At 39.4% G+C, this 20,515-nt stretch overlaps 3 protein-coding genes across 5 annotated transcripts; 2 read left to right on the top strand and 1 right to left on the bottom strand.

Moving 5' to 3' along the window:
* Window positions 1-24: 24 nt before the first annotated feature.
* Window positions 25-7,555, top strand: dhx32b (DEAH (Asp-Glu-Ala-His) box polypeptide 32b). Its single transcript, XM_035532898.1, is given in 12 exon segments — window positions 25-252; window positions 518-701; window positions 1,352-1,746; window positions 2,143-2,188; window positions 2,191-2,354; window positions 2,496-2,589; window positions 2,671-2,820; window positions 3,630-3,812; window positions 5,256-5,421; window positions 5,530-5,533; window positions 6,053-6,168; window positions 7,144-7,555. Coding segments are annotated over 12 exon segments (1,911 nt in total). The 3' UTR covers window positions 7,325-7,555.
* Window positions 7,556-8,284: 729 nt separating this feature from the next.
* Window positions 8,285-9,999, top strand: LOC113576666. 3 transcript variants are annotated; one of them, XR_003410540.2, is made up of 4 exons: window positions 8,285-8,973; window positions 9,102-9,203; window positions 9,391-9,440; window positions 9,710-9,999. XR_003410540.2 is itself a non-coding variant. In XM_027008891.2 (3 exons), the coding sequence occupies exons 1-3, from the start codon at window positions 8,727-8,729 to the stop codon at window positions 9,807-9,809; spliced, it is 627 nt and encodes a 208-aa protein (XP_026864692.2). In that variant the 5' UTR covers window positions 8,285-8,726; the 3' UTR covers window positions 9,810-9,999. The 3 variants fall into 3 exon arrangements, 2 of the variants coding, with proteins under 2 accessions (XP_026864692.2, XP_035388884.1); XM_027008891.2 differs by having other exon boundaries at window positions 8,285-9,203; XM_035532991.1 differs by lacking the exon at window positions 9,102-9,203 and having other exon boundaries at window positions 8,290-8,973.
* A 1,585-nt stretch (window positions 10,000-11,584) lies between these two features.
* Window positions 11,585-14,836, bottom strand: klf11b (Kruppel-like factor 11b). The gene is made up of 4 exons (XM_027008914.2): window positions 14,672-14,836; window positions 13,571-13,828; window positions 12,347-13,181; window positions 11,585-12,212 (listed from the first exon to the last, which is right to left on the bottom strand). Exons 1-4 carry the CDS (start codon window positions 14,711-14,713, stop codon window positions 11,917-11,919), a joined length of 1,431 nt encoding a protein of 476 aa, XP_026864715.2. The 5' UTR covers window positions 14,714-14,836; the 3' UTR covers window positions 11,585-11,916.
* Between the last annotated feature and the right edge of the window lie 5,679 nt (window positions 14,837-20,515).

Below are 20,515 nucleotides of genomic sequence, written 5' to 3' on the forward strand. Positions count from 1 at the left end.
AGTTAAGAAATTATGACTCTGGTGATGGAGAAACTTGCGGATATGGCTGCAAATCAAGATTTGGATTGTGATGATCTCCTAGAGTTGAATCAGTTCGACGGGCTTTTTTTTCCCTCCCGATATTACGATCTGCTGAGAGGGAGAAAAGTTCTCCCTGTTTGGGAAGCCAAGTGTGAGTTCATGGATTCTGTTATCAACCACCAGCTTGTAATCATCGGTGGCACAGTCAAGACAGGACAAAGCACACAGGTAGTTTCTTTTTATAACTGATTATTCCTGATATAAAAATGATTTACTGTTTTGAATATTTTCTGGTAACTGTTGAGCATACATGCTGTAAACCTTTAGTTTAATTGAACTGAGTGAAAGTGCATTTTATTAGTTGCTGCTGGTGGTGGTTATGATGACGAACTAGTATGTACGAGATGACTCCTGTTCAGTAAATCCTCAACTGCAGCTCAAGACATTTTTTAAATAGACTAAGATTGTGTATGAATTTTGCCTATTTTCCACACAGTGGTGTGCAGAGTTTTGCCTGTCCATGCAGTACCAGAACGGTATGGTGGTGTGCACTCAGATCCACCAGCAAAGTGCAGTGGAGCTAGCCCTACGTGTGGCCGACGAGATGGATGTGAACATTGGTCATGAGGTGGGATATCGCATCCCACATCAGACCTGCTGTTCCACTGATACTGTGCTGTGTTGCCTAAAATGATTTTACCATGTCTTTATCTTTATTCTTTGCATTTGGCCTAAGTACATTCCTTTCCTACCTCATGTAACTTGGTCACATTTCTACAACAAAAAGCACCCTACAGCCCCTTTATTTAATAGCGTGCCCCTCCCCCCTTACACACGTCCTTTCACAGATGCCTGTCTCCCTACAAAAGGCTAACAAAGCGCTAGGGGGCGAAATTTCGTGGTCCCCTTTAGCAGCTGCCATGGACCCACTAAATCCATATGCTCCTCAGGAGCCCTTAGATCAGCCTACTGGACAAAGACGAGGGATGACGCCATGAGAAGAGCTGAGAGGAGCAGACTTAATGAAAAGTCTGACCTCAGTAATTACCCAAGTACATTAATAGCCAACAATCCCTGTCTGCCTTCATTAGGCTCATGTCGATGTTTTGCGGGCCAGACACACTTTGATGTGTTATTTGATGTAGTCCTGGGAGTTGTAATTGCTCTTTGCTTGTTTTTTTTCTATGTGTATTGTTGTGTTTGTTGTTACTCAAGCCTTTCTCGAAAACTCTTGAAAACTGAGCCCATAGTGGAAATGCTGAATGCATCTGAACTGCAGTGAACATTATACTCATCGTTAGCTAGATTGCTTACTGTATGTTAACAACAGTGACGTGGCCTGACAGGTACTGCACAGATGATGTGCTAATTCGTGAGATAATGTCGGACCCTCTGTTGAAGCAGTATGGTGTGGTCGTGATTGACCAGGCCCAGGAGCGTACTGTCAGCACAGACCTCCTCCTTGGCCTTCTCAAAGGCATGCTCCACATGCGGCCTGAGCTGCGTCTTGTCATCCTCACCACCCCCTATTCCTTGGACAAGATGCTGTGCCACTATGGGCCTGTACCCCTGATCCAGCTCGAGGCACCATGGCCATCTGAGGTGGTGTACGGAACTGGGAAGAGTGGCGTGAAAGACTATCTGTGTTCAACTCTCCAACTTGCCATGGAGATCCACCAGACACAAACCCAAGGGGATATTGTGGCATTCCTGGCTACTGAGCAAGTGAGAGTGTGTTTTCTGAACTTTCAGAAAACTCAGATACCACCACGGCCCTTCTGATAACTAATGACCTTCTGTTAATGAGCATTTAATAAAATGATTATAACCTTGTTTCTAAACCATAGTTTCTAGAATTAGCCTTGAGATCTGAGGTTAAAAAGCAGAATTTTCCTTTTATAAAATGTTTAAAAATAAAATTTTTGTTTTATAAAATGATTTGTGGTCTAAAGTTCACTGTTGACCCGTGTAAAGTCCTGCAAATTACTGTCTATACCTTGGGTTGATTGTCTCCCAAATGTCATTGGCCTTCTTTGCTTCTTAGAATGTGGATATTTTGTAGAATCTGGAATTAATATCTTATCAAGATCTCATGACTCCTTTCTGTGTCATTTATACAAGGAGATTGAGTGTGCCCATTCCATTCTGCAGAGGGAAAGGGCCAGCCTGGTATTGCCATCTGTCCTCAGCCAGAAGGCAACCTGCCTTTGCCCATGGAGGAGGAACACAGCAGATGCAGGAAGGTCTTCCTCACCTGCGGGCCCACTGAACACCTATTCTGGGCTCTACATAGCATTCACTTCATCATTGATGCTGGAGTACAAAAGAGATATATATGCAGTCATTATCTTTATTTCAGCACTATATCGTTTATATATATTGTTGGCTGATACCTGAAGTTTTTGTATTGATTTAGTGGATAGGTAGTTCTTATTTATTCATTATTTATACATTGAAGCTGTCATATGTGACAGGTGTACAACCCCTGAATCAGAGCCAACTCTATTATTATTCGGCCAATCAGCAAGAGCCAGGCAGAGTGCCGCAAGCAGCTAATTGGACAAAAAGGTAGATGGTGTGTCCGCATAAGACAAGGTTGTGACTGCTTTGGTTGTAGATCTGCTGTAACCTGAATTGCTTTGGCTGCAGGAAAGTGTTTTTGTTTGTACCTGGAGGCCACATCCTTTCCAACTGAGAGTGTCCCTCACATTCTGGAGTCTGACATCACTTCCACAGTGCTGTTCCTCAAGCCGATGGAGATTGCTGGTCTGGGCCAATGTGACTTCATCGATAGGCCAGGTATGTCAGTCCTCTTAAGTCTCCAAACACACATGCATAAATCAGTCTGAGCATGAACCTCTATGACACATAAATAGTTTTGTATCCAGAAATGTTTTGTTCAATTGCAGTGGCTGAAATCGCGAGGTTTTACTTCATATTGGAAATGACTTGTACGACATCGAAGGAACTGGTAACTGGGGGGGAGGGATTGCATCTGAAAAGCTTTAGTTGTTACAACAAAAACAGGCCTACCGAAAGAAAAACTCAGACAGCCTGCAGATATGCAGATAGCCTATAAGTTTGTGGAGCACACTGCTGCCCACACATCACATGCTCTTTATTGGCTGATCACAAACAGGAACAAGCATGCACTTGCCAGGGTCAGCTAGGTTCAGATGGCTCCATCAGGAGCATTGGGTGCACTGGGGGGTGCTGAGCTGTGCTTTAGTTGAGTCAACAGCACACTGACTGGGCTCTTTGTTCCAAAGACAGCCTGCTTCTGACTAGGAACATCCACAGGGGTCACAAGAGCATTAGCAAAGGCAGGGACAGGGGAATGTCAATTTAAAAGGGCCTGCAGTAATGATGGCTAGAAGAAACACAGGAGATACTATTAAAATGGGACAGTGGCTAAAAAACAACATTTACTCTGGTGGTAGCACTTCTTTTGCACAGGGAAGGACATATTTTTTGGACATGATGCATGTTTTGCTTACTTCAGCATACCATCTAGTACATTTTATATTCCATGATGTAGAGAAAAAAAATTCCATGTATGGTAATAAACAGGTTGTTATAAAATAATTTTGATCCCTATCCACATGCAGATCCTGAGGGCCTCATGCAGGCATTAGAAGAGCTGGACTATCTAGCAGCTCTGGATAATCATGGGAATCTATCTGAGATTGGAGTAATTATGTCCGAATTGCCTCTGGAACCACAGATGGCTAAGACTATGCTGGCATCCTGTGAGTTTGACTGTGTGAGCGAGGTGCAAACATTGCTGCCATGTTAACAGATAAATTCTAGCGGCCAAAAATAATTTGTTAGCCAGTCCATCCATACATTGACCATTTTTGACAACCCACCTTTTAATTTTCTTTTTATTGTCAGACACATGCATGTTAGTGGCTTCTTTCCCCATCAGTAAAACTAATTAAACTGTGTAGTTAGGAGAAAAGATATTTGCTGGTACTATTTAGGCTTTGTTTTTGGTTGTGTCTTGTCAGCATCTGTTTACAGTGGAATCATACCTCCCTGGCAGAGCAGGTAGGGCAAGGTGCTAACAATAAATATAGTCTACAATGAGGTTATTTTGATTTGACCTGCCTTATAACACATTATTGAACATGTTGGTTGTTAATGACAAAAAAATGTTTAATGCCAGTCATCCAGTTACATGTCAGGCTTTACAGCACAGGTCAGTATTGGAGAAATGACTAACAAATGAAATATTATCTTAATCCATGGTTTATGAGGTTTCCTGTCCTCCTTCCTTTCATTAACATGAAATCCAAAATGTGTGAGATGGTCTATGCATATTCATTAAACATATTCACTAAAATTCACTAAACCTTGTTTTATATTCGACCCTTTCAAAGAAAAGAAAAGTTTTTTGGACAAGGCACCTCAGACAGTTATTATATCAATTGCCAAGGATATAAATGCTCCTTGTGGTTATTATGTCATTTAATTATATAACTAAGCAAACACCATTCAATATCAATCTATTTGCTGAAGAATATGAATGTGAAGTAGATTCAGATATGGGTCACTTTGCACATGGTGTCACCATGCTATATCAGTTTGCGCCATATTCAGTGCAGTGTTTCTTGTAGTTGTAATTGGCTTAAAGCTGCATCTCTTAGTGGAAAATAATGAAAATTCCAACACACCTTATGTTGCTGTTGCTGAACAACTAACTAGCACTAATAACTAAAAAATATACTGCCAGTAAGTGTGTTGTGCTATTGCTGTTCCCTGTTTTTAAAGCAGTAAAAAACTCTCCTGCCAACAGCATCCCAAATCTACAAACTACAAAGAAAACAGACCTTAAACGGACCTTTTTCCAATGGGAATGCATTGAGCATTACCAGGAAAAATAGGTCTTTTGTTTTTTTATTAGATGGATGAATTACCAACTGTTTGATAAACAGTTGGTAAAGAAAATATAAACATTTTAAAACTGCAAATATTGATAGAAAACCTGTTGAGCACATCTAGAAAAATATACATCTAACAGGTTTCATATGTGATTTTGGGTGAACATCCCCTTTGATAGTTTATATTTTATTTTGATATCCAAGCACACATATTTACTTAAATATTTTTGCTATATCCCATAGCAATGGAAGCAACCACATAATTAATTTGGATTCACCAATGAATAGTTCTGGAACTGTTTAAAAAGTGCCATTCGATTTACTACACAGGTTCCTGCATAGAGCAATGATGTGCTGATCATTTTCTTAGTCTGGCTGCTCTGCAGACAGCTGATGCTGTTCGAGCAGAACTTGCTGAGATCCTGAAACGATTAGAGCTTCCAGTGTCTTCTCCAGCATTTAGCTCTAAGATCAACATGCTGAATATCAAGCGAGCCCTGTTGGCTGGCTTCTTCATGCAGATAAAGCCAATGGGTACTCTATCTACCTTTTTGGAGCTACATATTCTGGAGTTTGAAAATATTACAGGTTGTTTTGGTTAATTTTGGTGAATGGAAAAAATCAGGAAGGTAAGATATGTAAAACAAGTGATCCAAAAACAATTATATGAATTGCAGTCTTCAGGCTGGACTAGAAACGTTTTAGATCAGGTTTTTGTCAGAACAAATCTTCAAAGTAATACAATGAAATTTAATAAAGCCTTGGATACAAAGTAATTTTCACACAAGCCAGTGTTTGTTTCTTTGTTTGTTAATATCCCCTCAAAAATACTCCATACATCCCTTTCTAGTGCAAACCAGTGCTTGCTGTATGAGTTTCTACTCTGCTCAAATTTCTAATTTAAAAGACCTCATCCAAGCACCCAAGTAGTAGCCTAGTGTTTAAGGTGCTTGACTAGTAATCAGAAGCTTGCTAGTTCAAGCTGGACCACTGCCAAGTTGCCACTGTTGGGCCCTTGAGCAAGGCCGTTAACCCTTGCTCAAGGTGTATTCAGTCAGAATTGTAAATTGTTTTGGATAAAAGTGTCCACTAAATGTAATTGTTGCAAATAATTTCATTTAGCATTACATTCCTATCCAATATCGCAGGTGGCAAGGGACATTGATGGGGAAGGGAATTACTTCATGCTTACCCACAAGCATGTGGCTCAGATCCATCCTCTATCGGGCTATGGAAGTGAGCCACCCAAGCGGATTCTTCCAGAGTGAGTTGTATACCATGAGCACACTCTGTCAGAGAATAACATCAGAATGGTCACCCAGATTTCAGCACAAGAGTAAGTCAATGTTCTGCGGCTTTACACTTGGTGCATTTATTGCAACAACTATTAATGTAATGATCCTTTAGTTTGCCTTTGATGTGTGATAATATGCCAGTAAGTTCAGAATTATAAAGTCTTGGCTATATTAATCACTTTAGACCCATAGGCACATTTATTTTTTACCTTAGTTTACTGCTAGAGAGATTTTAAACAGTCAAATCCAAGAAATCCAATTTTGTCCGGATATTGTTTTTTAATTTAAGCAAATTAAGTTATGAGCAGCTTTTTTAATTCAGGTTCATTATTTCCATTGTTTGTGTCTCTGCCTCTGTACCTTTAGAGGCAAGGGCTTGATGGTTGAACTTGAATTAATATTCCATGTCTTTGCTGTCAAACATGCTAAAGCAGTGGGTAGGGTTTGGTATTCTTCTGCACTGAAGAGAGAAAGAGAATTCCGCATTAAGTAAGAATCAGTGTGCAATCCATAACAGCTGATGGGCAGCAAGGTTTGATTGAGGGCAAGTATGTGACAACTGGCCACAGTACTGGGAGGGGGAAAGAGGCTCCACCAGGAGAAGCTCACCCTGATTACACAGGGGCTGAACAGGGAGAAAAGGAATTCCCCATAGTAGAAAGAAAGAGCAGGATTTGTTGAAAGGGATCTTTGAAAGCCCCTTTAATGGCATGCATGTGTTTGTTTGAATGACTGTAAAATTATTTTTGAAGTCATTTTATCCTCTCCGTACCCCTTGAGTTATTTCTTTAACACATTTTAATATAACACTATCTTCAAGAATGTATGAAATTTGGATAAACTTGACAAAAGAAACTTAGTCAAATATATACACATTCTTTTGTGTTTATACTGAAGTGTGTAGAATTAAAATTTCTGTTTATTATTTTTTGTGTTATGTATAGGTTTGTTCCTATGGCTCCTCAGTACTTCTTCTACAACTTTCCCCCTAGTGAGAGTAAGGAGGTACTGCAGCACATCATAGAACACAGCTCAGCTGCACCCTGTAAGGGCAAGAGAGAACCCCAGATCCAGAACAACAGTACCCATGAAGAACAGTCCTATGAACGCTGTGTCATACAGTGACCATGGTACCACAATTGTTACTATAACGCTGCAGAGATAGAATAACATTATGTGCAAAATCATTCAAAACATCATATGGTTGTGTGGTCTAAAGCCTTAAGTCATTAACAAAGCCAAAGGACATCTAGAGGTATTACTAGGACAGACGTTAAGTAACAGGAAACATATTTAAATACTGCTGGACAGTAGCCATGTTAGGAAGCTCTGCATGAAAATGTGGTGACTAGATTCACACATTCTTCAGAAACTACCTACTAAATAGCTTTTGGGTATTGTATTTAAAGAAAATCTAGCATATTTAAGTTGAAAATCTGATAATAGTACTGGCTGCAGTCTATGGTTTTCGTGGTTTCTTGTTATTGGTGCCTTGTAAGGCGGTATATATGATTTTGATATTAACTTGTACTTTTACAATAAATCGATACATGGCAGTTCCACTTTAAAAATGATAGAAATGTTTATAGAGTGCATCTCAGCACAACTGGCATTAACTTGTAAGCGCTAACCAAGTCACCAAGGAAGTGAACGTAATCCGAGGCTGCAAGGACCATTTCCTAAAGCCTAGAAAATCCACTCTGCATCAGTTCTGAATTATTTGGTCAAAATGGGAGCTGACATTTGTTCTGCTGTTTTCTACTCTGTATCATTCGATGACAGTTAAGTTTTCAGTCAACAGAAAAGTTTTCATGGCTAAAATAAATTAAGCGAATACTGTCCATTGGGATATGCCTGGCAGACAGATGTCACAGTTTTTCCATCTGTTGGAGGCTGATTTTAACATTTGTTCCTATGGCGATTGCTCTGCAGGAAGGCATTGTCAATGTAATTTTATTTCAGTGATAAGAGTGGAGGTCCTGTGTCGTGGACGGTTGTGTAACAGTTATACTGCGCTCAGACGTTTTCACAACAAATCCCTTTCTCGCAACCAATCACACATCCAGATGGCTACGGTCTCATATTGCTGGTTGGATAAATAAATGCTGTCTTGCTGTGTTTGGAATTCAACAAATGCAACTTGTGGTTTTATGTGGAAACTATATGCGGCTTTGATGCCGTCTGTGCGTTTGACGCACCGTTTTCGAAATCTTTTGCTATCTTTTGTTAGTTGTAATAGACTATACATTGTGCATAACAAGAAAATATATAAACGCTTGTAGATAATAATTTGCAGCTTGCTTGAATACTCGATGTCTGTGCCTTTGCCGCGTTGTTTTTGACATTCCTTTGGACATATTTTGGAGTACTACGCTGCCACCAGAAAATGCACGCAAGAGCAAGCACACGACCAGCTTCAGTATGAGTAAAGAAAGTAAAACCAGTTAATTTGTAACTATGTGTGTAGTGAAATTGAACAGCTATTACAATGCTTCAGTATAATTTACAGCTTTAAATCAACTTTATTATGGGTAACACAGGTAGCAGAAGGAAAAAAGTTGCACCTGCGCTAGTGAAAGAAGTTAACATATGCGATCGTGACTGCTGTCACATCGATCGAAATGAAAGTTGTCTGTTCACGTCTCAAACGTCAAATGTTAATGTCACGCGGAAAAGAACACAGCTAGATCGTCACAGTGACCGTCAAGATTTGGATTTTTCAGCGGACGAAAACCTTGCTGAAGAAGTGGACCGTATCCTCGAGACTTGCGAAGGTACCGCAGCCAGACCGAACAATGGATCCTCTCAAAACCCATTATTCAGGTCTAAAATATATGGCTTATATTTTGCCAAATGTGATCAAAGTCACAGTAAAACAACTCGCAACGCCAATCTTTCGCAGAATTCAGGATTGCACAGTGATCATTTAAAGGTTGACGGACTTAAGGTCAAAAAAGAAGTTTGTGCTCAAAATAAACCAGGCCCAGTCGATTCTCATAAAAAGGTGAATTCAGTTATTAAAATCTGCATGTTTCAGCTATTCACTGTTCAAATGTCCGTGAATTAAGTGGCTTGCGTTTAGTATCTTCATTTAATATAGACTGTACAGAGACCAAAATAAAGCGAATTGTTTATTAGAATTATTTTCGAATATCGAAGCAGTTAATTTGTAAAAATGTACCTCTCCACAGAATATAGTAGCGGTTGGGAGAGCAGGTCCAGTATGCACAAAGACAGTCTTGTAAGTAGCTTCAGTTCCTTTAATTATTAATCAGTGACACACCACTTCCACCACCACCGATTGGCTTTGTCTAATGGCACCTCATGTGTAGCATGACCAAGTATGCTTGACTTATCTAACGTCCAGTGCTGCCTGCATAGCTTAAGGTTTAAAAAGTCTATTGTCTAATGGCTGTATCCCAAAACACTGTAGTACTTTCCATTACATCTTTGTGAATAACTGCCACAGTGTTAATAATGTACTAACAAGACTTATTTCTCTCTTTTCAGAGTTCCTGAAATTTGTAATCACCCTTCTCAGGTCCTGCCTGTCACATATGATTCTTCTGAAGAAGACCTGATGAACATGATCGAGAGAGAATTTGGTTAACAAAATAGACATATGTGGCACTTTATCCTAGATGCTGTTCTCATATTGCTGTACATATCTAACAGTGATGTAATGTGTCTATATACCTTTTTTGCAGAACCATAAAATGTATTTTTTGCATACATTTGTCCAATTTCCTGCATTTTGTTGAAATATTGCAATAATGAGCAGTAAATGTTTTTATATTTCACTCATTTGTACAGAGTGCTTTCTGTCATACTGAGAAAATACTGATTTAATATGACTAGTTCGATTTACATACAAGACAAAAGATTCCACAGCCTAACTACTTGCCTGTAAGTTAAGTCATTTTGAGGGGAAAATACACACATCTGGAATATACGTTCAAGTTCCATTTCCTGGTCACAGTTTCTCTAGACCCTTCCACCCTACAGAAATGGAATGCGCATCAGCATAGTTTGGTTTTGGTGGGTGGATGAAGGCATCCTACTCTCTGGTGGCTGCTAAATTATAACTGTCTCCACCTGGTGATGAAGAAAGGAAATACCATTTTGCTGCCAAAACTTATTGGTGAAAAAATTGTGCATTGCTGTGAATCTGTTCACTGTAGTCAAACTTGCCTATCTTCCAAATCTGCCCAGTTTTATTATATTCCCCATTGTTTATTTAATACCTAATCTAGTAGATCAGGGAAATTATTTACATTTTATTCTTTAGCACTTGGCAGACACTCCTATTCATAGCAATTTAAACAGTGACACTGTGTGTGCTCCCGAAAGTTTAATCCATGACCTTGGTGTTGCTGTAGCACCTTGGTCTACCTGTTGTACCAGCCCAGTTCGTGGTACTGAACACGACGCGTGATTTGTTTCCTCCTTTTAATACTGATTTTTTTAGCTGGTTGTTGGACAACTATACATAAAGCGAACTGAAATCGGCGAAAAATGCAAACACCACTAACCTGCATTGCTCACTGCGGGTCTGTTGTAATTCAGATCATAAACATTTTGGCATAATGCGCTACGCCCTTCTCGACTGTAAATATTACGCAGTAAATATGGCAATAGGAACGGGCCAGTCTGGAAAAAAATGATTGGTCGCACCTCCCACTAGTACTGTCACTCTCGTAAACTGATTGGTCCGTGAATACGTAGTTATTGGGTGTGTAATGCCATTGAGTTTTAACTTGCCTATGAGAAGTGCGTTATCTTATTCCAAAAGCTGTACGAAGCTCATTTTTTTCCTTCCATAGCTAGGCATTTTACCTGATTTATACTTGTAAAACGTTGTTTTATAAGTTGTATTTTGTAACAGAGACTATGAAATAATATACCTATATAGCAAGTAATATATTTTGTAGACTTAATTTCTTTACAACGACCTTAAATCTAAACACATAGCCAGTATAAATTGTAGTTTTATCAGCTGTATTTTTACTATTCTGTGCAAAGCAGCTGTGAACAAAGTCACGAATATCAACTGGTTGCGATCTAGACTAGTGCTGAATACAAGACAAAAGTGCACCTCTCAAAGCACACAGGAAATGATCCAGGGCAGTGTCAACAAAATTGGACAGGAAACTACAAGACTATATGGTGGGGTAGGAGCCAGACTGACTGCTCAGCACCTAATCATCACCTTGTTTTTTTTAAAAAAACATTCCTCCTGTTTAAACATGAGAATGACTTCTTTACCTTCCTTAATATGCCAGTTTTGTGTGGCTATCTGCACAACACTCAACATTGAGGAACCACGAAAAATTAATTCTTCATTGTTTACTAAAAAGGATTATTAAATAAGAGAAAAGAACATGATTACAGTGTAGATAAGTATATATAATCATAATTTTCTTATACTTAGGCAGTAATGAATAAACCATAATTTTCCAACAGAATATACATGTAAATATATACAAAACACAAATGAAATTTTAAGACAGACATAATACAAAGACTTTGGCAAAACAGAGTGCATGAATCATAAGCAAGTAAACAAAAAAAAATCATTCATTGTAGAGTATACAAAACAAGCAGTAGAAGAAAAGAGTCCAGTGCATGTTCACGTTTGTCCATAAGATAATTAGCAGCCATGTCCTCCAATTAATAGTCCCTGTATAATCTAAGTACAAAGTCAGTTCCAATCAGATTCAGTTTGAAGCCGGTAACAGCATGCTGATTGGTAGAGTGGAGCCAGCAGGTAGGGCCTTGGTGGTGGTTATCTTGTTGAGGTTCCGTACCTCTGCCTGCCAGGATGGGATCTTCTTGGTAGTCATATGGCGACGAGCATGCTTAGTGAGGTGGTCACTGCGCATGAACCGTCTGTCACAAACAGGACAGACAAACTTCTTCTCACCAGTGTGTGTTCTCCGGTGGCGGGACAGCTCATCAGACCGTGCAAACTTTTTGTCACACCCTTCCCAGTTACAGCTGAAGGGCTTCTCACCTGCAAAAATAGATAAACAACTGGTTACATAAAAGCTACACACATATTTGATATTCCACCTTATGTTCCATCTCTTAAATTCAAAAAGATGCTATACTTTAGTGGTAAGCATCAAATCCAAAAATCTCCCCTACCTGTGTGAGTTCTGAGGTGTGCTTTGAGATGTGAGCTCTTGAAGTAGGTCTTCCTGCATCCAGAGAAGTTGCACACATAGTTGCGTCTGCGGGAGAAGTCCATTTGTGTGGCACTACTCTGCCCCGAGGGTATATAGACAGGTGCAGGGGCCAGTGGTAGCAACTTGGTGTTGCCCAGGGTAACAACCGCTTGTTGGGGACACTGTGGTGTCTGAGTCATGGGTGTCTGGGGCATCACTAGCATCACTGTACCCTGGGCCACTGGAGGACCCATGAAAAGAGGCTGCGGCAGGATGGACTTGACCCCAGCATTTGTCCTGGGAGCCGGACTCTGAATGAATGCCGCCGAGATAACTCCTGGCTGAGTCACTGGGAACATCTGGCATATGATGGGTGGACTGGAGGTGGAAGGGGGTGAAGTAGGACTTGACTTGGAAGGGATCTTCTCCTTAGAATGGCCACCTTCTGGGCATGTTCCCAGTGCGGCTCTGTTTGTCTTTGACTGGCAGGGCAAGGCGACCGGTGAAGGAACCTCAGGTTGTGGGGGCTGTTGTGGTTGCATCTGCGTAGGGGCTGGAGGATGCTGTGGGGGAGCAGCCTGTGGAATGTTCTTATACAGGGAGCTGTCAGCTGTGTGGCGGATGACACTGGTTGCCATGGCTCTGCAAGGTGTGGAGGAGGGCTTCTCTATCTTAGCAATAGAGCCCACAGCAGGTCGCTGGTGTCTGGAACTGAAGCCATTGGGGCAGGGTCGGATCAGCGAAGAGGGCGAGTTTGGCACTGGTAACGTAGTGGAAGTTTCAGCAAAACTGGGGCTGTGAGGAGGGGTCATACACTATGTGAGGGAGAAGATACAGTGTTAACCAGACATAAGCACAAGTTATTTCATATGAACCTAAGCTAACTGTAGTATTCTCAGTTTCTTCACAAATATACACTACGGTGTCTTACAATGTGACCCACTCAAGTAACAAATAAATTCTTAGCTGTGATGCAATCAGCATGTTTTGCTTTGGGGGTGTCACTGATGGTGAGCTAGCTCACTGCACATTAAAGCCCAGGCTGAACTTCACCCAGCACTCGAGGCTTATCTATAGCGTGCCACCTGTGTGGGCTACCATAAAACGATCCCAAAAAGTTCAGCAAACAAATCTGACCCTGAGAAGAACCCTGCTCCACACTAACGTTACATTTCCTAAAATTGTGTGTACTGAACTCTCTTACCAGTGAGGAGAGTGAGACAAAGTCCCTGGGGGATTCTGAAGATTCAAGTTGCAGGAGTGAGTCACAGGAATCCGACGCTGGGGTAAGAGGGCGAGACTTGAAGGTGTTAGGTCTTGGTGACACATGACACCAGGAGCTCATGCACACAAGGGTTTCGGCTGCCTCCAGGTCATTGTACTCAGGCATGCTGCATGAGGACTGCTCACTATCGTGCCTCTTCCTTTGCAGATATCCGTCATGGACCTCCATCAGAGCTCCCTGAGAAACACAAGAATACTCAGTATGAGCTGTTTTAGGGAGTTCCATTTCAGATTTCAATACAGCCTCTGGACTGAGATAAATAAGTTTGACAATTCCTTTCTTTTTAATACTTCGTAATATGTTACGATATAGCGGTATCTTGTAACGGAAAACAGTTATGAAAACACACGCCCTTCTATCAGACGCCCGTCACCTCATCTGGACAAATAAAGCACAAACTACGTGTTTGCCAGTGAGCCATGTGAAGCAGTTATAAACAAACAAACAAACAAACAAACAAGCAAACAAAAACGTTTGCGCTTTGTGCCTAAGAAAGCCAACTATTCCCGACGCCAGAACCAGTTATGACACACAAAGCCCCTCCCAAGATGTCTCACTACTGATAAATGTAGCTAGCTAGCAAGCTAGCTAAGACCTGAAGAGTTGTTTACAAGACATGTCATATCGTTAGCTAACGTCAGTTGGATAGCGCAGCAATCCGTTGTCACAATTATTGGCATTTTAGGCATCGGCTAATGATAACTTACATCTTATTAGTATTTACTGTTGCAATTAGGTTAGATAGCTTAACTAGCGTGAAATAAATTAGAATTCATAAATGTAGCTGGAAGGACGCAAACACTGAAAGCCACTGAAAAACAACATGACACGTTGTGACAAACTGGATTACAAAGCACTTAGATTAAGTTGGAAGTCTGATATTATGATAAAAACATGATGACAAATATCACTTGGTCTCTGTAACAGTTAACAATCATGTTACCCACCAAGAGAAGATTGTCAAGGCAGAAGTATAATTAGTATAAAATATATAGCTATAGTCAATATATATGTTCTTACCCCAGATAAATCTCCCATGTTTCGAAACTGTCGCGAAGACATTTGTTAGAAATGTATAAAAAATTCTGGTCAGATTCAGGAATAACAGAACAAAGAAGTCGGTGCCACTACGCCCGCTCAGTGACGACGAAGACCGGAATTCAATTCGCTATTACCAGTACTCAGCTGAGTAAAACAAGTCAGGGAAAAAAGAAAACAAAATTCACAGCACACTGGCGGGTGGCAACATGCTACCAATGAAAAATAAATGTGTGTTGGACCTTGACCAATGGCATGGAAGACGACGCGTGATCAGTGCATGATAGCAGGACGATTGGAGGAAATGGGGTGCGTGGCTGTTGGTGGGCGTGTAGAGGGAGTCAACAGTGTCAACGTAAACTCAGTGAACTGCTTGTCGGGAAACTGGGCGAAAGGTCGCAGCCTTGAGCGCGAGGTAGTAGTGAATAATAACATTGGTTTGTCTGGTCAGCTGTAACAGGAAAGCGCTGCGTACACATGGCCCCCTTTTTCCCCACCGTGACTAAAATTATAGTCATGAAAGTAAAATTAAAACATGGCGCAGACACTAAAGCGAAACAGGTAATGCTCTAAATGGTTTATCTGGTAAAGAAAGGACCAACCAAAATCTTTTACAATATGTATAACAGTGCAACACTTTGACATTTATTTGAGGAGCATCACATTAAGCAATATCACAAAAAGCTAATTATGAACCAATCAATACTTGCATATGCAAAAATGCATATGTAGACCAAATGAAAGTCCCCCTGCTTTTTCCTTTCAAGCACAAGATTGTGAACCACTATTTAATGTTTACTTTTTATAAGACCATTTTAATTTATAAGACCATTATCTTCGATGTAGCATATTGCTTATTTTATGAGTATATAATGGGATATGCTACATAAATACATATGGGCTGCTGTCATATTGTTAAATATGTCTAGATACTATATCATGTTGTGTTCTGGTATTTTATCTATTTACTAAGAAAGGACTGCTAATGTCTGATTAGAAATGACTGGTAGTGTCTTTATCAAGATATTTTAATAAAATTATATTTAGCTGATTTTGCTCACTGGATGTTTTTAGCATGTTAATATTTAGTGAAACAAATCAACCACTGTATATGTCCTACTCCTACTTGAGAAAACTCAATGAAATTTAGAAGAGGATCACTCAAATAGTTGAAATTTGTCTTTAAGGGTTGCATAATACATTGCTTTTTAACTGTTAGCACAGTATTCTATAAACCATAGGTTTGTTTCTTTGTTTTATTTTGTTTTGTTTGTAGGAGCATCTTGACCAATTCCAGATAACTGGCTGAGTGTCCTATGAGTGTTTTGTTGAATTAGCAAACAATTCAGGCCAGTTTTAATCTTGTCATATTGATTGCTCATGAATATTTTTATTTATTTATTTATTGGTTAATGTAATCATACTGTATAGCTATATTACAATATGATATCCCTATCATGCATAAATGTTGTGTATAATGCTTCTTGAAATCAAATTATTGGTTAGAGGGCTCACTTATTCCTGCTGGTTACTTTATTGCTGAATATATATATATATATATATATATATATATATTTATATAAATCTTCCACTGTGTCTATTAATGATCACATTTCTGTACCATAAACTGTCAGTCTAATCTCAATCCAAAGCCTACATCTAATCTTTACATTCACCCTAATGTCAACCAAAAATTCATAGATTTTAACATTTTGAGTTTTATAGATAATTTGTTATAGAACTGAGCATTAACTATAGAAGTAGTTCCCTGTGTTGAGGTCCAGCTGTTTCATCCATGGGATCAGATGTGTTAGAGCAGATGTGTTTCATAAACTGTGTGTTAGAGCAAAGACAACTGGGCTCTTCAGAAGTACTTGACTGGAACTGGAACTACTTAGTTCAAGTTCGGTTTATTTGTCACATACATAGTCATACACAGTACAACACGCAGTGAAATGGTGGAGAGTGCTCTGTCCAAACTGAGGAAGAGAACCAGGGGTGCATAGAGAAAAAAATATATATACAGATAAATATATATATATTCTATGTATGTACTTATCTACAATCTAAATAATTTTGAAATGTTGCTTTATAAGTCGCTGGTTGAGTTAACAGTCACCAGGCCAAAGTCCAAAATTTGTTACTTTCCTTAATATATTTCTATAGTTTAGGTTAGCTATTTCTAAGTAATGTTTTTGTTGCATTCTACTAATTTGAAAGCAGGTGGTGAACAACCAGTATGAACTAATCATTGATACTTATTCATTTTCCTCTGTGAGATGCATGACAAATGATCTGTTATAACCTAGAAACAACAAAAAGATAACCTATTTACCAATCGTCTTGTGGCTAATCTACTTCCTGGTCTAGCGTCACCAGTCTGCTCTGGAGGTGTGGCAGGAGTGGGGAAGCCAAGCCTCTTTCTGAGTCACATAACCATGGTGCCCACAGCTGAGGACTATTGCCAGCAGAACAAGAATGCCTGGAGGAATATCAAAGATGCATGGGAGACAAACGTCATGGTGGGGATATAAGCAATGCCAGTGGGCAAGGAAAGTGGAGAAAAGGTTACGCCATTCACATTCCAAAAAGAGGAGAGTGACATACCCTGTAGGGCTAAATGTGGGCCACCCTGTTTGTGTCCCAGTGGTGGGTGAAATCCATGGGACGTGCCAGACAGGGTCAGGTGCAACAGCATACGTGCAGCAGGCCTGACAACGGGTTTATATATGTTTATGGGGGAAAGAGCACTGTCTTCCTGACTGAGGTACACATAATCACACTCTGCAGGCTGCTTAGATTAGTGTAATTTGTTTTACGTTCATTTTACGGAAACAATTACCTTGAGGTACCCTGTATTTATGTGGAGTTTATGACCAGCGCTCACACAAATTAAATGCAAGCAATTTCAATGAGTCAAGGAAATTATTTCCCAGAAATCACTGTCAGAAAAAAACAAAACAGGTTTAATAGTGAAGTACTGTTTACATGTTTGAGATTTTTAATATCTTTTAGGAAGGACTATCCAATGATTATGCAATTCATCTATATTTAACTTTCAATAGATATGCATTTGTGTTGCAAGAGAGGAAGGCCAACCAACGAATAAATCATTAAGTAAAGTCAATATTGAGGTTTGTTTAGTTTTGTTTTTCTGGCAAAATATATTTGACAACTGGATTGTTTTGAAAATATATTTAGATATCAGTCAGTGCAACTAAAGTTTGTGATCTTGAAATGAGCATTACATTATATTATAGTTAACGTATGCACAATCACCCAACAATGATTGTATCTTATTGCACTCAAGACCCTTTTCTTTTTTTCATAATCAACTTTGACCAGAAAGATTTGAAGCTGTAGGTCATAAAAAGCAGCTGCTCTTTTATGAGTTTAAAGAAAGATGTATGATAACAGCATTAGGTTGTACGTGAATTTGCAGCTAGCGCATATGAGCAATGGGTGTCAGCCCAGTGGACTGACCCATCAGTGGTTAAGTCACATACCATCAAAGCATGACAGTGAGAGATGAAGATGCAGTTAAGATTAAGTTAAATTAAGTTAATTATTCTATAATTATATAGTCTCCATCTACATTCCCATATCTGCCTGGCCATATTTGAACAGTATCTGTGTTATATAACATAATATTTCTTGTTACAGGGTTTCAACATGTCGAAGAGTGTTATGTATAGCACAAAGGAGAGAACACTTCTAGACCTGTTGATTTGGCTTTGGTACATGCAAAAGCTAAAAAAGCTCAAAATTGCCTTAAGGTTTTCTAAATTAACTGGATGCATCCGAACATGTCATAGCCGGTTAGAGAGGCCTACAGCTGCCAGTGTAAAAGTGCAGTCTTCAGCATGAAGACCAAATAAGTTATTAAACAGGTTATAAAAGCAGTCACAACAACCATGAGTGTCATTATATGTCATATGGTATCTGCAACAGTTACAAGTGAGCTAAGCATGTATGTATGTATGTATGCATGTATGTATGGATGTAGCATAAACATGTCCTGTGACATGTCCAATGTGAGATGGATGCTCATGAATGCAGAGCAGACCACATAGATGCCAGGGCCACAAGCTCAGCAGAGAGGCCTCCATGTTGCATATATCCTGATCCAAATATAGCACAACCACCCACAAAACAAAGTGTTCGCAGATGAGAAAGCTGTCAGCAGTGGAAAATGAGAGGGATTTCCCACAAGACACTTACCAAGAATTTGGGTCATGAGAAAAAGGAGGAGACCAAGGTTCAATGTGTAATTGTACAATCTTGTTCTACCAAAGTAAATGTATAGTCTTGTTCTAAAATATATTTAGTCAAATTATCTGGGATAAAGTTTTATCTAGGCAGTTTAAGACAGTCTTGGACAAATTACAATTCTGAAGTATCCACAACAGAATAATTTAAGGCATTTTGAATGAGACAAGGTATTTTCACGATCCATTAGTACAGCCAGGAAGTCCAGACTTACAGTGTTTTAGACTCTTAAAATGTTTGATCAGGCAGATAAGTCTATAAATCAACAAGTCAGTCAGACCATTGCTCAGTCATATAGGTTTACATCATGCTATAGGCTAATACACATGCAGGCAAAAGGGCTCCTTAATTGGAGCTTATTATTGGTCTAACAAAAAATAGTGGGGAGGGTGTAAGTGACATTTATGTTGTGTTTAAAAATCAGGTAATTCCATATGGCTTAGCAAACTCCATGATTCCCTATAATTTCCAGTGCACAACAATAAAGCTAATACCATTACTTTACATGAATAAATGGCATCTTTGAGATCACTTGTAAGACCATTTTCTCAAGTGACTGACTTTCTTTTTAGGCCATTTTTTGTCAATTGATAGGTGAAGTGTTTTGACGTTGCCTGCCACCGCTTTGTGAGGCTAGATGCACCGTGAAGGTTGACTTCATGAGAAGAAGTTTAACAGAAGTCCTTATCCTTGTTGACCCATATTTGAAGGGCTAAGTGTGTCAGTTCCCCCACAGGCAGAAAAAAAGCCTTTACTGTGTAGTAAACATTACATCAGGTAACACTGACTACAGTAACAAACCATTACATGAAAGATCCTTTTGCTAGCTAGAGCCAATATGTTTGGCACCTTTTCCCAAAGGAATTAAGCCTTTCAATAAATTCTGTTTTTAAGGATTACAGTAGTCTTTTTAGTAACCTACTGATTTGCACAAATGGTAAAGCACCTACAGAGCAACATGTGACACTGCATGAGACTGCAGAGAAACAAGTAGATGGCAAATAATGAATAAAAAAGCCAGAGAACGATGGGATGGAGAAAAGTGAAAGCAGATGGCTAACCACAGAAGGACATGGCATCCACTTTGGCTGCCTGGTCAAATTCTAACCAGATCTCTAGTTTGTATACAAATGAACCATCCACCCATACATTAGCTCACTGCGTTTAGTGTTACAGTACTCCTTAATACACAGTGGGCCTTTTGCGGTCAAGCTGTAGTACAAAAATTGTTATATGAAATATAGGGTTCAACTGTATACAACTGTATACAACATACAGACTTACTACTATTTACTACTCTGTATACATTAAGGTTCATACAGTATGCCAGATTGTACTCAGATACTTTGAACTTTTTGCATATAGAGACAGCCAACAGGAATGTCAAAGTTCAACTGAACTATTAAAAAGCCCTAGTAAGTGAAACACTATAATATGCTGTTCTGTTTTTAACATATTTCATGTAAGCATTTAAATTCTGTATAGTTGAAGTGCTTTAAAGTTATTCGTGTCCACATTATAAAACGTATTGTTCTGCAATAGAGGAATGTAGGAACA

The sequence above is a fragment of the Electrophorus electricus genome, chromosome 13, assembly GCF_013358815.1.
Source record: "Electrophorus electricus isolate fEleEle1 chromosome 13, fEleEle1.pri, whole genome shotgun sequence".
Lineage (NCBI taxonomy): Eukaryota > Metazoa > Chordata > Actinopteri > Gymnotiformes > Gymnotidae > Electrophorus > Electrophorus electricus.

Bases quoted from the DNA above. Each gene is read 5' to 3' on its own strand.
- LOC113576666 (XM_027008891.2), top strand. From the start codon at position 8,727: ATGGGTAACACAGGTAGCAGAAGGAAAAAAGTTGCACCTGCGCTAGTG. The intron at 9,204-9,390 runs GTGAATTCAGTT...ACCTCTCCACAG, and splicing joins CAGTCGATTCTCATAAAAAG to AATATAGTAGCGGTTGGGAG. The intron at 9,441-9,709 runs GTAAGTAGCTTC...CTCTCTTTTCAG, and splicing joins GTATGCACAAAGACAGTCTT to AGTTCCTGAAATTTGTAATC.
- klf11b (XM_027008914.2), bottom strand. From the start codon at position 14,713: ATGTCTTCGCGACAGTTTCGAAACATGGGAGATTTATCTGGG. The intron at 13,829-14,671 runs GTAAGAACATAT...TGTGTTTCTCAG, and splicing joins ACATGGGAGATTTATCTGGG to GGAGCTCTGATGGAGGTCCA. The intron at 12,213-12,346 runs GTAGGGGAGATT...CTATTTTTGCAG, and splicing joins ACACCTCAGAACTCACACAG to GTGAGAAGCCCTTCAGCTGT.